The sequence below is a fragment of the Triticum urartu genome, chromosome 7 (assembly GCF_003073215.2).
Source record: "Triticum urartu cultivar G1812 chromosome 7, Tu2.1, whole genome shotgun sequence".
Taxonomy (NCBI): Eukaryota; Viridiplantae; Streptophyta; class Magnoliopsida; order Poales; family Poaceae; genus Triticum; species Triticum urartu.
Genome location: NC_053028.1, coordinates 689,479,498 through 689,498,434, shown reverse-complemented (window position 1 = coordinate 689,498,434; position 18,937 = coordinate 689,479,498). Strand labels below are relative to the sequence as shown.

At 46.3% G+C, this 18,937-nt stretch overlaps 1 protein-coding gene across 1 annotated transcript; it reads left to right on the top strand.

The window, feature by feature from the left end:
• Nucleotides 1-11,870: 11,870 nt before the first annotated feature.
• LOC125523171 (desmethyl-deoxy-podophyllotoxin synthase-like) lies at nt 11,871-13,710 on the top strand. The gene is made up of 2 exons (XM_048688227.1): nt 11,871-12,861; nt 12,970-13,710. Exons 1-2 carry the CDS (start codon nt 11,974-11,976, stop codon nt 13,612-13,614), a joined length of 1,533 nt encoding a protein of 510 aa, XP_048544184.1. The 5' UTR covers nt 11,871-11,973; the 3' UTR covers nt 13,615-13,710.
• The last annotated feature ends 5,227 nt before the right edge of the window (nt 13,711-18,937 follow it).

Genomic DNA, 18,937 nt, shown 5'->3' with positions numbered 1-18,937 from the left:
GCCAGATCCAGATCTGAGAAAAATATCTCCTCACAGTTGACTTTTCCCTCCAAACCCTAATTTTTATGCCTAATTTGACCGTCCGTATCTCCGCATACGTAGCTCCAATTTGGGCATATAGTATATCAAAATGTTCGTCTCGACGAGTACATCATTTCATTCCATTGCCTCATTGTCATTTGAGCTCATCATGATGCCTGAAATGTTGTTAGAAGAGGGCTTCGTGAGTTAATTTTCAGATCTGCTAGTTCATCTTAGACTTTTGTCATTTTTGCCATGTTTATTGTGTGCATGCTATGCCTGTGAGTCCTTCATATGTTTTGTTAAGGATTTTGTCTTCTTTCCAGAGGTGCAACCCATGCATTTTTAGGATGTGTGTGGTGACTTGTGCAAGCTTGCAAAGAGAGGCACCCGGAAAATCTGTTTTCAGGGACTTAGTAGTTTTCACTAAGTCTGGGATTATTTAGTTCATGATGCCATATGTTCAGCTTGTTTCCTACTGATCCGTGCCTCTTTTGAGGATGATCAATAAAGGAGTTTTGTTAATCATGTTATGATCTATCCATCCATGTCTTTGTTTGCAATTATGTAGCACCCTAGCTTGAGTCAATCGAGCTCTACTTTTGCTTCGTGGTGAATCTGGGCAGATCGTCAACTCGTTTGCGATTTTGCCGGCGTTGTTGTAGTTGATCCGTGCATGCTATGTCATTTTTCTTGCCATGTCTAGCTTGTATTTTGTGCCTTCTTAATGGATGTATGCTTTCCTTGCCATGACTTGCACCGTGGTGAGTGCATCGAGCTCGTTTACATGCCTTCGTGAGTTATATTTCAGCATGTCTCAGTTTTCATCAAGTCTGAAAACTGGTTGTGTTTTAGCTATGTTCGTGTGCCCGTTAGTATATTTTGTGGTCCCTATTGACCCCAGGTCACTTAGGGACTTTTGTTAAGCTTGTTGAGTAGCTCCATGCCATGTTCTTACTTGTCTTAATCAGGTCACGTATCATGTTGTTTTGCTGCTCCGAAGAGGGCTTCGTGATCCGAAATTTCAGACAAGTGTTAATTTCACTAAGTCTGGAATCTGTTTTGCATTTGCGTTTTTGCCACGCTTGTTTGAACCTCATAATGGATGAATTGGCCATGGCTCAGTGCTAGTATTTTGTTAAGAATCTTGTGTGCATCCCTGCCATATTTTTTGTTGTCATGTTTCGGTGCTGTAGCATGTTCATTTCATTGCATTTAGATGCCTACTTGCTGTAAATTGCAGACCGGTGTCATTCTTAAAACGCTTGCCATTTCCAAACCGTAACTCCGATTCCGATGATCTTTATATCGTTTTCAAGCGATTTCATCTCATCTTTCCAGTGGCACCCTTGGAATTCCATGTTTAGGCCAGGTTCATGCATTTCCTGTCATATCTTGCATTTTGCATCCCGCATAGCATGTCATCATTTCATCATATTGCTTGGTCTTGCACGTGGTTGATTGTATCCTTGTTGCTTGTTTGTCTTGTTTGGGTAGAGCCGGGATACGAGTTCGCTACCGAGGAGCCCGTTGAGTTTGCTTTTAAGGATCCAGTCAACTCTGACAACTGTGCAGGCAAGATGATCATACCCTCGAAATCACTACTATCTTTGCTATGCTAGTTTGCTCGTTCTTTGCTATGCCAATGCTACGATGCCTACCTTTTGCTTGTCAGCCTCCCAAATTGCCATGTCAAACCTCTAACCCACCTTGTCCTAGCAAACCGTTGATTGGCTATGTTACCGCTTTGCTCAGCCCCTCTTATAGCGTTGCTAGTTGCAGGTGAAGATTGGAGGCCGTTCCTTGTTGGAACATCTTTTATTTACTTGTTGGGATATCATTATATTGTTATGTTATCTTAATGCATCTATGTACTTGGTAAAGGGTGGAAGGCTCGGCCTCTCGCCTAGTGTTTTGTTCCACTCTTGCCGCCCTAGTTTCCGTCATATCGGTGTTATGTTCCCGGATTTTGCGTTCCTTACGCGGTTGGGTTATAATGGGAACCCCTTGATATTTCGCCTTGATTAAAGCTTTTCCAGCAATGCCCAACCTTGGTTTTACCATTTTCCACCTAGCCTCTTTTCCCTTGGGTTTCCGGAGCCCAAGGGTCATCTTATTTTAAACCCCCCCCCCCCGGGCCAGTGCTCCCTCTGAGTGTTGGTCCGAACCGGGCAGCCTGCGGGGCCACCTCGGGGAAACTTGAGGGTTGGTTTTAGTCGTAGCTTGACCTATCTGAGTGTGCCCTGAGAACGAGATATGTGCAGCTCCTATCGGGATTTGTCGGCACGTTCGGGCGGTGTTGCTGGTCTTGTTTTAACCTGTCGAAGTGTCTTGAGTTACCGAGATACCGAGTCTGATCGGAATGTCTTGGGAGGAGGTCTATTCCTTCGTTGACCGTGAGAGCTTGTCATGGGCTAAGTTGGGACTCCCCTGCAGGGATCGAACTTTCGAAAGCCGTGCCCGCGGTTATGGGCAGATGGGAATTTGTTAATGTCCGGTTGTAGATAACTTGAACCTTAATTAATTAAAATGAATCAACTGAGTGTGTTACCGTGATGGCCCCTTCTCGGCGGAGTCCGGGAAGTGGACATGGTGTTGGAGTAATGCTTGCGCAGGTTGTTTTTCTAGATTCTCGCTCGCGCTTTGCCTCCTCTTCTTGCTCTCTTTTGCGTATAAGTTAGCCACCATATATGCTAGTCGCTTGCTGCAGCTCCACATATATTTGCCTACCCTTCCTATAAGCTTAAATAGTCTTGATCGCGAGGGTGCGAGATTGCTGAGTCCCTGTGGCTCACAGATACTATAACTCCAGATGCAGGTCCAGGTGATTCTGCTCCAGGTGACGATTACGAGCTCAAGTGTAAGTTCGATGAGGACTCTCAGCGTTACTACGTGTCTTTTCCTGATGATCAGTAGTGGTGCCTAGTTGGGGTTCGATTCAGGGCCGTGTCGCATGTTGGGTTTTCTTCTATTTTGGCGCCGTAGTCGGGCCATGAGTGTTGGTATGATGGATGTTATTTATGTACTCTGATGTGACGTGGCGAGTGTAAGCCAACTATGTTCTCCCCTTTATTATTCATATTGCATGGGATGTTGTGAAGATTGCCTAACTTGCGACATATGCCTTCAATGCGATTATGTCTCTAAGTCGTGCCTCGACACGTGGGAGCTATAGTCGCATCGAGGGTGTTACAGATACGCATGCAGCGAAGGATTGCACTGTGCAACACTACTGTTATATTTGTGACAAAATCGCTCATCCAACGCTACAGTGTCCGGTTCTCAAACTCCCTAGACCCAATGCTTTTGTTTCGGGAGTTGGTGCTGAGGAGACGTACTTTGTCCAGTTGCCTGATTGAGTGGTGAAAGATCACTTAGCACCAACACAGTCTCCGATCGCCCGAGTTCAGGTTACCGATTTGATGGTACCGTCTAGTATTGTTGAGAGCCAGATTGCCAGGAGATGCCCGGTACATGATCAATGGAAGTGGGAGGCTATCCAACACGGGCATGATGCATACCTTGTTAGCTTTCCGTCTTTCGAGGACTTGGACAGGGTGGATGGTATACAGATGACCGTTTCGTCTGTTAATTCTCAGATGAACGTTACCGCATGGAGGTCTCAGGAGATCCCGCATAAGCTAGAGCTCCAAAAGATTTGGCTCCATGTCGAGGGGGTTCCCCATACGGTGCGCCATTTTGGGGGCTTGTGGGCCGTGGGTACTTTGATGGGCAAGACCTTGGACGTGGATCTTATTAGCTTACGTCGCCATGGAGTTGTTCGTATTCTCGTGGGTATGACTAACTCTCAGATTTTGTCAAAGGACAAGGACGACGCTGGGCCTTTTGTTGCATCAGATGTGGTGGTTAAGCTCAAGGGCTACACGTTCACGTTCGGGAGGGAGCCGGCAGGATACATTCCGGACCCTGACTTTATCCCGTTCATTTGGAGACGCAAGGGTGATGACGCTGACGATGATAGCGGCGCTAAGGAGAAGGATGATGAGATGGACACTTCGGAACACACTGGAAATCCGTCGAACCATCCCACGTCTAGTTTAGCCCCGAAGGATAACACTCATGTGACTCAAGTTCAACGTCGGGAACTGTCGAGTGCTGGCTCTGGTGGTGCAACGAGAGGTGATACTGTGCTTCGGACGGTCACTCCGTTTAACTCTTCGCCGCAGATGCCAAGAGGCATGGAGCTTGTCGCGAATCTTAGAGTCAACTCCACTTTGAGTAGTTCTCTCGAAAGATCGCCGCGGGATCATACACAGGAGTCGTCCTCAACTTCGTCACCGTGCGCTTTTTTTGCATCGCAGCCATCATCGCATTCTCAGCCGGCATCATCGTTGTCCGCTGCCCTCCAGTCGGTGCAAGCCACCGGCGACTCGGCGGGGCGCTCGGAATCTTCTTCAGTGCACCTACGACCTGCTGCGAAGGTGGCGTCGCAGCCGCCGCCGCTGACGCGGACGGCGACGGCCAAACCAGCCGTCTTCAAGCCGGTGCAGGCCGCCGGAGCCATAGCGGGACGTCCGGCAACGCCTATGGTGAGCCGGCAACCCATGGCTTCGGTTGAAGCGGACAAGCAGGCAGCTCACGTGGAGCAAGACATGCATGCAGCTCACGTAGAGCTAGACATGCATGCTTCTAGTGGGCTCGGATGTGAAGGCCTACCCCAGGGTGTGCAACCATGCATAGTTCCACCTACGGCTGTTGTTCAGTCTCAGTCGGAGCCGGACGTGTGCGCGGCTGCTCTTGGGTCTCAGGCAGAGCCGGACGTGTTCGCCTCACCCATGCCTGCAGTCAGGCCATCTTTGGCAGCGGCGCCACGTGTACCGGCGGTCAAGATTGCCGGGGAGGGGGTTGCTACTCCACCCTCATCCTCTCCTCCGGCAGCGGTGCATGCGCGACATCCTTCACCGGGGGTGACATCCACACGCCGAAGTGGCCGTCATGCGGTGGCCGATGATGGAAGGACGGACACCGACGAGAACTCTTTGACCAAGGCTATGCGGCGTAAAGCTGTGCAGAACCTTGACAACCAAGGTACTTCGTCATCGCCCAAATCAGTTTTATCTTTTTCTACTACATCCATTGTTGCTAAGTTAAATAATGTGGGTATTAGTCTAGGAAATAATGAGAATGATATTTCTGTTTCCGCAAACGCTTTGAGACATTTGGAATAAGACCGATTGAAGGTTACTCCATGAGTTTCTAGCAAATCTTTTATCTCACATCTAGATGAGGATGAGCTGCATGCCACATCAGATGGTCAGCTACTCGCTCATGTAGTAGGGGAGGTTTCGGACGTGGGTTTGGAGGAACCCGGGCTTAGTTCATTGATTGAGCTTACAGCTTCCGGTCGTAAATCAAAGTATGATCGGTCGAAAAAAGGTCGTAAACCCTCTAAAGGGCGAATTTTCCTAAATCTCCTATTGTTTCCTCATGAATGACATGTTCTTTAATAGCAGAGGTCTTGGTGACTTGGCTAAACATCTATTCATTGCGGAATGTAATAGGGAGTACAATTTAGATTTTTTTGGCTTTATCTGAAACGGGAAGACGTGATTTCTTAGTAAGTCTGCTTAATCGCCTTTCTGGCGGGATAGATTATAACTGGATTTCACGACCACCTCGAGGTCGTTCTGGGGGCATTTTACTCGGCATTAACACAGAGACTATGGACGTTTTGGCTAGTTCAGAAGGAGAGTTTCACATTAAACTCCATATCCGAAACAAAGCTGACAACTTCACATGGACCCTCGTCGCCGTGTATGGGGCAGCCCAGGATGAACTCAAGGTTGTTTTTCTCCGTGAACTGGTTAATCTAGCGAAAGATAATCCCTACCCCATTCTTATTGGTGGGGATTTTAATTTCCTACGATTTCCAATTGAGAAAAGCCGAGGTAGGTTTGATAATCACTGGCCTTTCCTTTTCAACGCTGTCATAGACAGTCTAGATTTGCGAGAGGTTTCAATGATTGGAAGATAGTTCACTTGGGCGAACAGTCTTCCGGAGCCGACATATGAGAAACTAGATCGCGTTTTAATGGATACCGACTGGGAATCCAAATTCCCTATGGTTTTTGTTCGCGCTCTTCCTCGTATAGAGGCTATCTCAGACCATGCACCCATCCTCTTAACCACTGGATCGCCACGTCCACAACACCGACACAAGTTCAAGTTTGAACTAGGTTGGTTGGATCGAGATGGATTCTATGAAATGGTCAAGGAGGTGTGGGATAAACCGGTTGTCGGGCCTACCCCAATACACAAATGGAACAACAAAATGCGTGCATTATGTAAGTTCCTTCGTGGTTGGGCTAGGCACACCGCGGGTATCCTCAAAAATGAGAAGCTTTGTCTTTCATCCATTATTGATGATTTAGAAGCTTTGGCAGAGATTAGAGCTCTCTCTGACCTCGAATTAGAGATCAAGAGTCAATCAAATGCCAAGTTAGCTCGCATGTTGCGCGAGGAGGAACTCAGGTGGTACCAACATTCAAACTCTCAGTTTATCCTCAAAGGTGATTCGAATACGAGATATTTCCATGGTGTCGCCAATGGTAGACACCGGAAGAAACTTATTCATTCCCTACAACAGGAGGATGGCATGATTGAAGGGCATGAGCAACTTAAGTCTTATATCACTAGTTATTATAAAAATCTATTCGGGACTCCTCAGGAAGGAAACTTCTCGATGGATGAGTCTCGAACAGATGACATCCCCCAGGTTTCTGATGCGGAAAATAGCCTTCTAACACCTCCATTTTCTGAGGAGGAAGTTAGAAAGGCAGTTTTCCTAATGGAGCATAACAAAGCACCGGGTCCAAATGGTTTCCCGGCTGAGTTCTACCAGAACTTTTGGGAGGTTATCAAACATGATCTCCTACTCTTGTTTGGCTGCCTTCATGTTGGTCAACTAGAGTTGTTTCGCTTAAACTTCGGTGAAATTATTTTAATACCTAAGGTTAATGAGGCTGAACGGATACAACAATATCGTCCAATATGCCTCCTTAATGTTAGCTTTAAAATCTTCACTAAGGTAGCGACTATTAGGCTCAATTCGGTTGCTGAACATGTGGTTCGTCCTTCTCAAACTGCTTTTATGCAAGGCAGGAACATCCTAGATGGGGTTGTTGTCCTTCACGAAACAGTTCATGAATTGCATCGAAAAAAACTGAATGGGGTGGTTCTTAAAATTGACTTTGAAAAGGCTTATGACAAAGTCAAGTGGTCTTTTCTTCAACAGACTCTCATAATGAAAGGATTTTCTACAGAGTGGCGCGCAATGATCCATAGTTTTGTGGCTGGAGGTAGTGTTGCCATTAAAGTCAATGATGATGTTGGCAACTATTTCCAACCAAAGAAAGGATTGCGACAAGGTGACTCAATATCGCCCATGCTATTCAATATAGTGGCGGATATGTTAGCGGTCATGATTGAGTGTGCCAAGGTTGATGGCCAAATTGATGGGGTAGTGAATCATCTAGTGGATGGTGGTATTTCTACCCTTCAATATGCCGATGATACGATTCTCTTTATGGATCATGACCTCGAGAAAGCAAGAAATCTGAAATTAATTTTATCAGCATTCGAGCAACTCTCAGGGCTTAAGATAAATTTCCATAAAAGTGAGTTGTTTTGTTTTGGCGAGGCTCAAGACGAGGCCCACCTGTATGCCGACCTGTTCGGATGCGGGTTGGGCCAGTTTCCGATCACTTATTTGGGTATTCCTATACATTATCGAAGACTCACAAATGCTGAATGGAAACACGTCGAGGAGAGACTACAAAAAAGGCTTAGCAGTTGGAAAGGTAAACTGCTATCTCTGGGTGGGAGGTTGGTCCTCGTAAATTCAGTACTAAGTAACATGGTACTGTATATGATTTCCTTCTTCCAATTGCCGAAAGGAGTTTTACATAGATTGGATTACTTCCGATCAAGATTCTTTTGGCAAGGAGATAGCGAGAGAAAGAAATATCGGCTGGCTAAATGGAGTGTGGTTTGCCGTCCCAAGGACCAAGGAGGGTTGGGAATTCATGACCTTGAAGTTAAGAATAGGGCCCTCCTTGGCAAATGGTTATTTAAGTTGTTGACCAAAGATGGTGTATGGCAAACCCTCCTTAGGAGAAATTATGTGGGTTCAAAGGCGATATCCCAGGTATACTGGAAGCCTGGGGACTCTCATTTTTGCGCGGGATTAATGGCAACGAAGAAATATTTCTTCCGCTATGGGTCCTTCTCAATTAAGAATGGCTCAGAAATTAAATTCTGGGAGGATAAGTGATTAGGTAAATAATGCTACTCTCCGGGAACAATATCCAGCTCTATATAATATTGTACGTCACAAGGGTGATACTATTGCCAAGGTTTTGGAATCATTTCCGCCCAATGTGACGTTCAGAAGGGATTTAATTGAACCTAGACTCCAATCGTGGAACATACTACTTCAACGATTATCCACGGTACAGTTGTCATAGGGGTCCGATTTATTTCGTTGGAACCTACATGGGAATGGGCAATTCTCAGTGGAGTGTATGTATAGAGCTTTGATCCAGTCTAACGTGCCAGTTGATAATAATAAGAAGATCTAGAAGATGAAGATACCTCTTAAGAATAAAATCTTTGCATGGTATCTTCGTCGCGGAGTCATTCTTACTAAAGATAACCTTATTAAGAGGAATTGGCATGGAAGCACGCAATGTGTATTTTGTCCGCGTGATGAGACAATAAAACATTTGTTCTTCCAATGTAAATTGGCTCGTTCTATATGGTCAGTCATCCAAATAGCTTCTGGCTTGTACCCTCCTTGTAGTGTTGCTAATATATTTGGCAACTGGTTACATGGGATTGATCACAGGTTCAGAATTCTACTTAGGGTGGGAGCGCTTGCCGTGATTTGGTCGCTTTGGCTATGTAGAAATGATAAGATTTTTAACGATAAAAGTACTTCGCTTATGCAGATTATCTACAGATGTACTAGGATGCTTCATTTATGGTCCTGTCTACAACGAGTGGAGAATTGAGACCTGTTTACAAAGGTGTGTACACGATTGGAGGCTATGGCGAGGGATACTTTTACCCAACATGGGTGGCAGCATGATCTTAGGATTGGGCCACCGACGGTTTAGGCGCTATACAAATATACATTATTCTTTGTATTTCGCCTTCCTATTTTATTTTCGCTTGTCGTGAGGACTTTGTTGGCTGTGTGCATCTTAGTTATGCAGAGGCCGGGTGTTACTTAAATCTTTTAAGTAATAAAGCGCCCTTTTCGTAAAAATAAGAACATTGGATAGCACTGAAAGTAGGGTGGATTTCACATGTCCTATTGGCTCGATTTAACATATGGACCGTGATATTTGGCACACGTGTGCCACATAGCTAAAACTACCACACACACCTTATCCATTTCCCTCTAAGTACAAAACAACTTCCCCTCTCTTCGATCCCTCATCCTCCCGAACAACCCCGCAGGCTCGCCCGAGAAACCTGCTTTTCCCGCACATCTCGCGCGCCCACCCTCAGGAAAACTGTCACTTCTTCTCGTCTCCCACGTGATAAAAAAATTGCGCATGTGGGATTCGAACCCACAACCCCCAGGCACCAAAGCGCACCATCACAACCAACTCATCCTTAGGGATTTGTTGCTCAACTAAAGAAAACTATTCCTTTTGACGCTTTTTTTACAATCGTGTTATTACAGAAAATTACCACGATTTTCCCTCGGATCAAAGTTACCATGGTATTCGTATGCAAGTTATCAGGCCTATGTTGCGTAACTTATCATGTTATTTATATAAAACTTATCAGGTACTATGTTTCAACAACTACACCCTCTTTCAAAGTTACCACTGTGTTTTATACACAAGTTATTCAGCTCCTCGATGCGTAATATACCGTGGTACTAACACATAAATTATCAAGGTATGTTTACATCAACCTCCTCCGGTCAAAGTTACCATGGGGGATTGTACATGAGTTACTGATTCTACGGTTCGTATATTATCATGGTACTTATACCTAAAAACCCGGGTGTGTTTCAGTAGCTTTTTCCATAGGTGAAAAATTACAACGAAATTTTTGCGTAACTTAACTTATCATGCCTATAGCGGGTCAAAGTGGACCGTTTTTTTCGGCCAACTCACAAGCACGTGTGCCCCTCATGACACTAAATATTATGTGACTTTCTCGTGGCACACCATGTGTTGTGTTCATCCAAGAGCCCCCGCGAGGCGAGTGTATGTTTTTAACAACTTTCTTTTCCTTTGGTAAAATGTTACCATGATGCTTATATGTAAGTTATCGGTTATGGGTGCTTGTATTATCATGTTATTTACACAAAAATATTTATCGGAAATGTTTTGAACAACTTTTTCTCGGGTCAAAAAGTTATTATGGTGATTCTAGATAACCTATCAAGCCTGCCATGCTTAAAAAATCATGCTATTTAAACAAAATTTATCAGGGGTATATTTCAGCAAAAATTTCCCCCATGGGTCAAAATTTATCATGGTGTTTAGTTATCGCAGTGCATATGTTTTCATGCTATTACACAGAAAAATACCAGGGGAGGGAGGTATACTACCGTGCTATTTACACATAAGTTACCGGAGTATCTTTTCAATAATTTTCTTCCCTATGGTCGAAGTTACCATGGTGTTTCTATCTCAGTTATCAGATGTGCGCTACGTATATTATCATCTATTTACACAGAAATTATCGGGTATATTTTCACGTTTTTCTTCCCCAATGTTTAAAGGTACGATGATGTTTGTATCTAAATTATCTGGTCTATAGCGTGAAAGTTATCATGCTATTTACTGAAATTACCGAAGGGTTGGGGGGGGGGGGGGGGTGTTCAACAAATTTCTTCCCCAATCATCAAAGTTACCACGATGCTTTCACGAAAGTTATCACGCCTCCGGTGCTTATATGACCATGCTCTTACACATAATGTAATGTGTGGTATACAAAAGTTATCATGTTGGTGGTGCGTTAGTTATCATGGTGGTGATGGAGAATTTACCACGGGAAAAGTTTATGTGTCGGGTTTGATAGTTGAAACGAAAAGATTTTCTGTGCTAACATATTAAAGGCAAAACATGTCAAAACCGTATTTTCCCTTAGCTTGTTCAACAATGAGTTGTAGGTGAGATGGTCAGCTCCCTTCATTGATTACCTATAGACCAAAGATCAAATCCCATTGCAAGCACTATTTTTGCCCAAAAATCAAAAACTAAAGAAGGAAGGAAATCGGAAGGGCGAGGCGGGCGCGCGTGATTGGATCTCCTAAAAAATCGGGAGGCGCGAAAATTAGGGAGGTACATGCGGGTGCGGATGCGCGATAAAATCGGGAGGACGTGCGGGAAAGCTATAGAAGAAAGGAAATCGGAATGGCAGGGCAGGTGCGCGCGATCGGATCTGACGATGCTGGATGCGTGTGGTAGTTTTTATAATCTGCCACATACATATTTCGTTAACATATTACTGAATGATTCAACCACCAGTTCTTTACAAACTCTAAGACCAGGACATGTGGCAATGAAAAAGCATCTTTACCAATGCACGGAAGGAAGCATTGAACTGTTGAACCAATGCTGACGCATATAATCTGCCACATACATATTTCGTTAACATATTACTGAATGATTCAACCACCAGTTCTTTACAAACTCTAAGACCAGGACATGTGGCAATGAAAAAGCATCTTTACCAATGCACGGAAGGAAGCATTGAACTGTTGAACCAATGCTGACGCATATACTCGTTATTTTCATATACCATCCTTTGCCTGCATTGGCTAGCATGAATCTTCCGAAACAAACAAGTGCCGGCCGGCTGCCCCATCATCCTTGACAGGAGCAGACTCCTCCTTCCATATATCGCCTAGCGTCCGGACTTTGGCTGCACTTGTCTTCTTCCGTTGGCCGTGGAGCACGCGCCATGGAATCGCTGCCGCTCTGCCTGCTGCTCCTCCCTCTCCTTGCCATCGTCCCACTCCTCTGCCTCAACCATCGGCGTCGGCGCCGCGCCCATGCCGTCCGTCTTCCCCCGTCGCCATGGGCACTCCCGGTGCTCGGCCACCTCCACCACCTTGCATGGGACCTGCCGCACCGCGCCATGCGCGACCTGGCGCGGCGGCACGGCCCGGTCGTCATGCTCCGCCTCGGCGGGTTGCCGGTCGTCGTCGCCTCCTCCGCCGATGCAGCGCGCGAGGTCATGGTGTCTCACGACGTCGACTTCGCCTCCCGCCACATGAGCCGCATGGTCCGCCTGTCCATCCCTCAGGGCGCCGAGGGGATCATCTTCGCGCCCTACGGCGACGAGTGGCGCCAGCTCCGCAAGATCTGCACCGTCGAGCTTCTCAGCGCCCGGCGCGTGCACTCCTTCCGCCCCGTGCGCGAGGAGGAGGCCGGCCGGCTACTCCGTGCGGTGGCGCTGTCTGCATCGCGGGGAACGGCGAACCTCAGCGAGCTGCTGTCCGTGTATGCCGCCGACTCATCAGTGCGCGCCGTCATTGGCAGCAGATTCAAGGATCGGGACGCGTTCCTGGCGTTGCTGCGGCGCGGGACCAAGCTGTTCGCCGGGATGAGCTTGCCGGACCTCTACCCGTCGTCGCGTGTGGCCATGCTCCTGAGCCGGACGCCAGGCCGGATGAGGCAGCACCGGCAGGAATTGGCCGCGTTCATGGACGCCATTGTCCGGGAGCACCAGGAGGTCCGCCGGGCTGACGACGGGGAGGAGGACCTCCTGGACGTGCTCCTCAGGATCCAGCGGGAAGGCGACCTGCAGTTCCCCTTGTCTACCGACAACATCAAGTCGGCCGTCGGAGTAAGCACCGAACACCACGAGTAAATCCGAAAATCATCTCCATCCATCCGACTAAGAAGTAAGAACACCATGAGAAAAATTGTTGGTGTGTCCGTCTGTGTCATGCAGGACATGTTCGCCGGGGGCAGCGAGACGGCGGCGACGACGCTGCAGTGGGCCATGTCTGAGCTCGTTAGGAACCCGAGAGCGATGCGGAAGGCGCAGGACGAGGTCCGGCTCGCGCTGGCCGGACAGCCCACGGTGACCGAGTCCTCGCTCGCCGATCTAAACTACCTGCGCCTGGTGGTCAAGGAGGTGCTCCGGCTGCACCCGCCGGCGCCGCTGCTGCTGCCGCGGGAGTGCCGGAGCGACGGCTGCCGGGTCCTGGGCTACGACGTGCCCAAGGGGACCATGGTGCTCGTCAACGCCTGGGCCATCACCAGGGATCCGGTCCACTGGGAGGCCGCGGAAGAGTTCGTGCCGGAGAGGTTTGAGCGCGGCGAGGCCGCCGACTTCAAGGGGACGGACATGGAGTACACGCCGTTCGGCGCCGGGCGGCGGATGTGCCCCGGTATGGCGTTCGGGCTGGCAAACGTGGAGCTCGCACTCGCCGGGCTGCTGTACCACTTCGACTGGGAGCTGCCGGGCGGAGCGGAGGCCGGCGAGCTGGACATGGCGGAGGAGATGGGCGTCACCGTGCGGCGGCGCCACGACCTCGTGCTTGTCCCCGTGGCGCGAGTGCCCGTGCCGCCAAATTACAGTAGTAATAGTTGATAAAAATGGTTCGGGTTCTACCTTTTGGAAAAGAGAAGGTTGCGCGATATGATATTGGTGTTGTGCCGATTCAAGAGAAGGTTGCTCAAATTTTATGGAAACAGACGGCGTGATGCCTATATGATCCGTGCCTTGGCTTGTTGTCAGTTGTCACGTACTTCAGAGAAACAGTTTTCATAAGCAGCATAAAAATGTTGCGCAACTAGTTGTACCGTAATTTGAAAAAATAGCCGCATTGTGAAAACATAAAAAAAAATTGCATAACAATGAACGTAACTATAAACGGTAGTACCACGTGACACATGTGGTAAGCAATCCAAATAATTCAAAAACAACTATAAACAGCAGTGCGAGAGAAAACACTTCGTACCATGGTCCTGGAGCTGGCGCCATAAAGCGCCCAAACAGGTGCTGGTGCCCACGCGCCTCTGCTCTTTGGTCGGTCCAAGAAGAAGGGAATCGCTCCTTGGGCGGTCGATTGCTTTTTTTTGCACGCGTTTGATCATGTTTGACAGGTGGCGTTGACCGGTTAACCGTTGACATTCGAAAAGAAATGGAAGAAAAAAGTCATGAATTCAAAAATATTCATGGATTTTGAAAAAAGTTCACAAACTCCAAAAAATCATGACTTTGAGAAAATAGTTCATTTTGAAAAAGGTTCACCGAAGATGCAAAAAAGTTCATCGAATTGGAAAGAGAAAGCTCATTGATTTCAAAAAAAAAATCATCGAATTTGAAAATTGTTCATCAAATTTTCAAAGAAGTTGTAACCTTAAAAACGTTCAGTAATGTTTTAAAAAATCTTGTTTTTTTAAAAAAAGTCAGATTTTTTTGAAAAAGTCCATGTTTTCAAAAATTGTGCATTTCTATAAATAAATTAATTTTGTATTTTCATTGAACTCCGAAATAAAACCAACTAAAAGATAACAAAAATAAAAAATCAAATAAAACTTGAGGTTTGCTCGCTACGACGCTGAGCAGTAAATGGGCCAGCCCGCCTGAGCGTCTTGTGCAAAAGATGGACCCTCTCCCCAATGGATCTCTATCCTTCTTCGAATCCAATAGAAGTTCACTGACCATCCTTGTCAAACATAACCTAAGGCAGGATCAAGGGGAGAAGAATAGGACTCTTGCTAGTATCATAACCTCTCGATGGGAGAATGCCATTTTTTTTAGTACACTTGGAGCATCACATTTTTTTTGAGGGGCAAATGTAGCATTTTATTAAAATTCAAAGTCACTTGGATACACCCAATATCAGGAGTTCCTGTGAGCAAGACTTTCGCGAGCATACGTGCTTCAACATTCCGATCACGCTTCTCATGTATCACTATGGCCGAAAAAGAGAAGCTCAACTTCATCTTTATTCCATCGATGATAACCTCACTTGGCCTCAAATATTTCCCCACAATGTGTTTACCCATAGCAATGCAATCGGTCAACACTTGAATATTGTGAACATTAAGATCCAACACCAGGGAAAGAGCTTCATTGCAAGCCATTGCCTCTAATATCTCAGGATCAATCATATCATTCACTGCAACAGCCGAGGCACGCAAGTAGAGTCCAGTCGCATCACAACATACAACCGATATGGAGCCCTTCTAGCCATTCCGCGTGATCACTACGTACATCCACGCTGATCTTGACCCAACCATGCATGTTCCGGTGATACATTCTTCTTGTCGGGGATCAGAGCCAAATCGCCAAGATAGTTATTAATAAAAGTTATACAAGTTTTAGAGTGGTTGCGTTTTTTTAAAACCATTCGTTGATGTCGATCTAACGGCAGACAAATACGAAGTACTGGGTAGTACTCCGATGAAAGTACGTGAAAGTACTAAAACGAGTGGGGCCGGTACTCGTGACAAGGTGGGGACGCGGTTAAATCTAGGGGCAGTTTAGTCCTAGGAAAATTTGCACGCGCCGCCCCTCTCGTCGAATGCATAACCGCCGCCATGGTGCTACACATTCCACAATTACTCATCGGCGGCCATCTCCTCCCTGTCCTCCAAGTCCACCGCAGTCATCTCCTCCTTCTTGCCGCTGCAACTTCGCTCCACTCAGGCAACCCCCTCCCCCCCCCCCCCCCCCCCCCCCCTCCACGGCAGATCGAGCTGATGGCCGGCGGCGAGAACACCGACTTCGTGCAGATCGCCGGCGGCGACCAGCTCAAGTTGGCCAGGCTGAGGGAGATCCGTTCTTGGTTTGACAACATAAGGCAGATGAGCTGGACGGCAATGGCCACTCTCAAGAATTTAATGAATAAGGAGAGGGCAAAGCTTTTCCCCCCGCCCGCGCAACCGATTCGGAAGATCGAGATCCTCCTCTGGGCGATGGAGCAGGCCAATTCGTCCAGCGAGTGGACCAGCCGGAGGTGGTGGGCGTTCAGATCCAGGGTAGAGCATCCACTGGATTAGGAACCCACCGTGCACGAGGTGCCGTTGCAGATTGTGCAGCCTCCAACCGAGTCACCGGAGACTCCGAAGCGCAAGATGAGGAGGACAGTGGTCGCGTCCTCGCTTCCCCGCCGTTCTCCACGCTTCCCTCGCCGCTCTCCTCGTCTGAACGACGACGGTAGCTATGTTTAGAGTAAGCTTCCCCACTCCTCATCTTCCTACTGCTCGTGCTTACATCGTGGTGATACTGATCGTAATAGCTCAGAGAGGGAATGCTAGATGGCATTTTAATCTCAATGAATTGCATGAACATTTGAGTACATGGATTTGGAGGATGGATTATGATGTATGTGAACCCTAGGCATCATATGAACCCTAGGAAAAATTAGTAATGTTCTAGTGGTAGACACTGAAATATTTCGGTACACACCGGTAGGCACTGAAATATTTCGGAACTGCCCTAGGCAAAATTTGTAATGTTGTAGTGGTGGACACTGAAATATTTCGGTACACACCGGTAGGCACTGAAATATTTCGGTACTGCCCTAGGCAAAATTTGTAATGTTGTAGTGGTAGACACTGAAATATTTCGGTACACACCGGTAGGCACTGAAATATTTCGTTACTACAATTTCAGTACACACCAATGCACACTGAATTATTTCACTACTGCAGTTTCAGTACACACCGGTACACACTGAAATATTTCAGTATTGCAAATTCTATACAAAGTTGGCATTTTGTCATTTATGTGTGAATTAATCCATGCATCATATGGCCTAACTTTGTACATGAGTTTGGGTCAATTTCATGTCTATTTATTGTTAAAATTATTGTCATGCCATGAAACACAAGACAAGTCACTGACCCAAGCTTGCAAGGATGCCATATCAATGTTGCTGATATGAAATATGCATGTTTTCACCAAGTCTTGTGTCTGAATTAAAACTGAGCATTTTTTTCTTGATGGTATCCATGGATCTAGAACTCCTATGAATTTGTTCATGTTGGATGTTTTGTTCTCCATCATTTGTACTAGCATTCCGTGCGATTAGATGCCATGACAAGACCCCTGGCGTATTTATTTTCTTGCCTCCAACATCACATGTGTGTTTTGCAGGAAAAAACCTGGAGTTCACTAGGCTGGCTGAAGTTGTGAGACTGGGAGGCTGATGGTGCTGCTACTGGCTGATCCTTCTTCTTTCAGTTTTTGTTTGTCATTTCTCAAGCCGTTGGACCAGGGCTACTTCCCTATGTGCTGTTAATGTATTAAGTAGTTCCTTCGAATTTGTTGTATTAGTTAGTTTGAATGTGGAAGTACCTTAATTTTTAGGAACGAAATGTTGCTATGTATGACCAAGGGTTTCATACCTTAATCTTTGGATAATTAATTATGTGAACTATTGGATGTGGCGCATAACGAAACGCCTCTACCATTGATACTAGTTCAACATGTCGGTCCAATTAGAGACCAGCCACTACCATATAGAACAGTTAGCATTTCATACTACAACCTGGCACATACAAAACATCACACAGTGGAAGCACATCCCTAAGCACCTTGCATTGTAGAGACAAGCCTCTACCATATATAATAGTTACCATGTCACACTACAGCCTATAAAACAACACACAGTGGAATAATCATAGCTAGTAGAGCATTAGTTACCAGTTAATAATAGTTGCAATCCATCACAAGCAATAGTACCTAGATATGAGTAGATATAGGTACGGTAATACACGACAAGTACTCGCAAACAAGAGCTCACATAACAAGTTCATTTCACATTGATACATGGCCCACCCCAGTTCTAAATGAGGTGGATGGTGATCATCATCCTCAAGTCATGGCAACGGGTGTTCGCAACAGTGAGGAGGATGGCCTGTCCTAGCTGAAGATTCTTGGCACGAAGGAACTTCTTCCACCCTGCCCTGCTCAAGACAGTGCGACCGTCCGTTTCCACTGCATAGGCACAGCTGGTAATGGAGCCCGTTCTGGTAAGGCGTAGTCCAGCAGCCATGCCTTCTTCGTTCGGGTCGATGCCACAGCTATCAAGTAACCTCTTAGGTAATTTCTGAAAACATAATTTCTGAAAACAGTTGACATGATATATGATCATGTCACGTGCAATTATCAACAAAGCATACACTTCAAGACACATATATCATTTGATTCAACACTGAGCATATATATCATCACATCACTACACTATACGCCAAGCATCAAATTACTACAGTAATTAGGCATATCATTAGATTACTGCGTACACTAAGCATATCATCGCATATTACTACACTACATGCATGTCATAAAATTCTTCACTAAATGAATTCTAAACTAGGCCTCTCATCACAGTACTACAACATGCATATCATATGAACTACTACACTAACTAAGCATGCATATCATGTAATTACCACACTAAGTAACATACCATGATATGCCGTTTAACATTCGTCCTTGTGAGGCGGGTCACGAATGGCTTCCCTAGGCAGTCTTCACGTAGCGAAAGCATGTCCCAGAGGTTGCCGATTTCCTCGTCGCCCAGTCTGAGTCCTTGGGCATACAGGTATTCAACAAGTGGGTTCTCATCATCATCTGAATCAGCACCATCTTCCTTCTCATGAACTTCATCCTCACTATCCGGAATCAAATTTAGATAGATAACAGAAATCCTGGGCCTATCTCTTCTGAAGGAGAAGCTGATCAATTCACCCCCACTAAGACGCATGCGGGCGATGAAACGATCCCAATCATCTCCTCCTATCTGGGTTATCTTTCGCCCCTTCTCGACCTGCATAGTGTATGGGCCCCCAAGAGCGTCGAAGGTCACGGTGTCTGCGACGAGCTCATTGAATGCCAATCTCACATTGGATGGTACGATCTGTGTAAGATAAAAACAAATAACAGACACAATACATTA

Coding starts and splice junctions, on each gene's coding strand:
- LOC125523171 (XM_048688227.1), top strand. CDS start 11,974: ATGGAATCGCTGCCGCTCTGCCTGCTGCTCCTCCCTCTCCTTGCCATC. Junction 12,862..12,969: donor ACATCAAGTCGGCCGTCGGA/GTAAGCACCGAA, acceptor TGTGTCATGCAG/GACATGTTCGCCGGGGGCAG.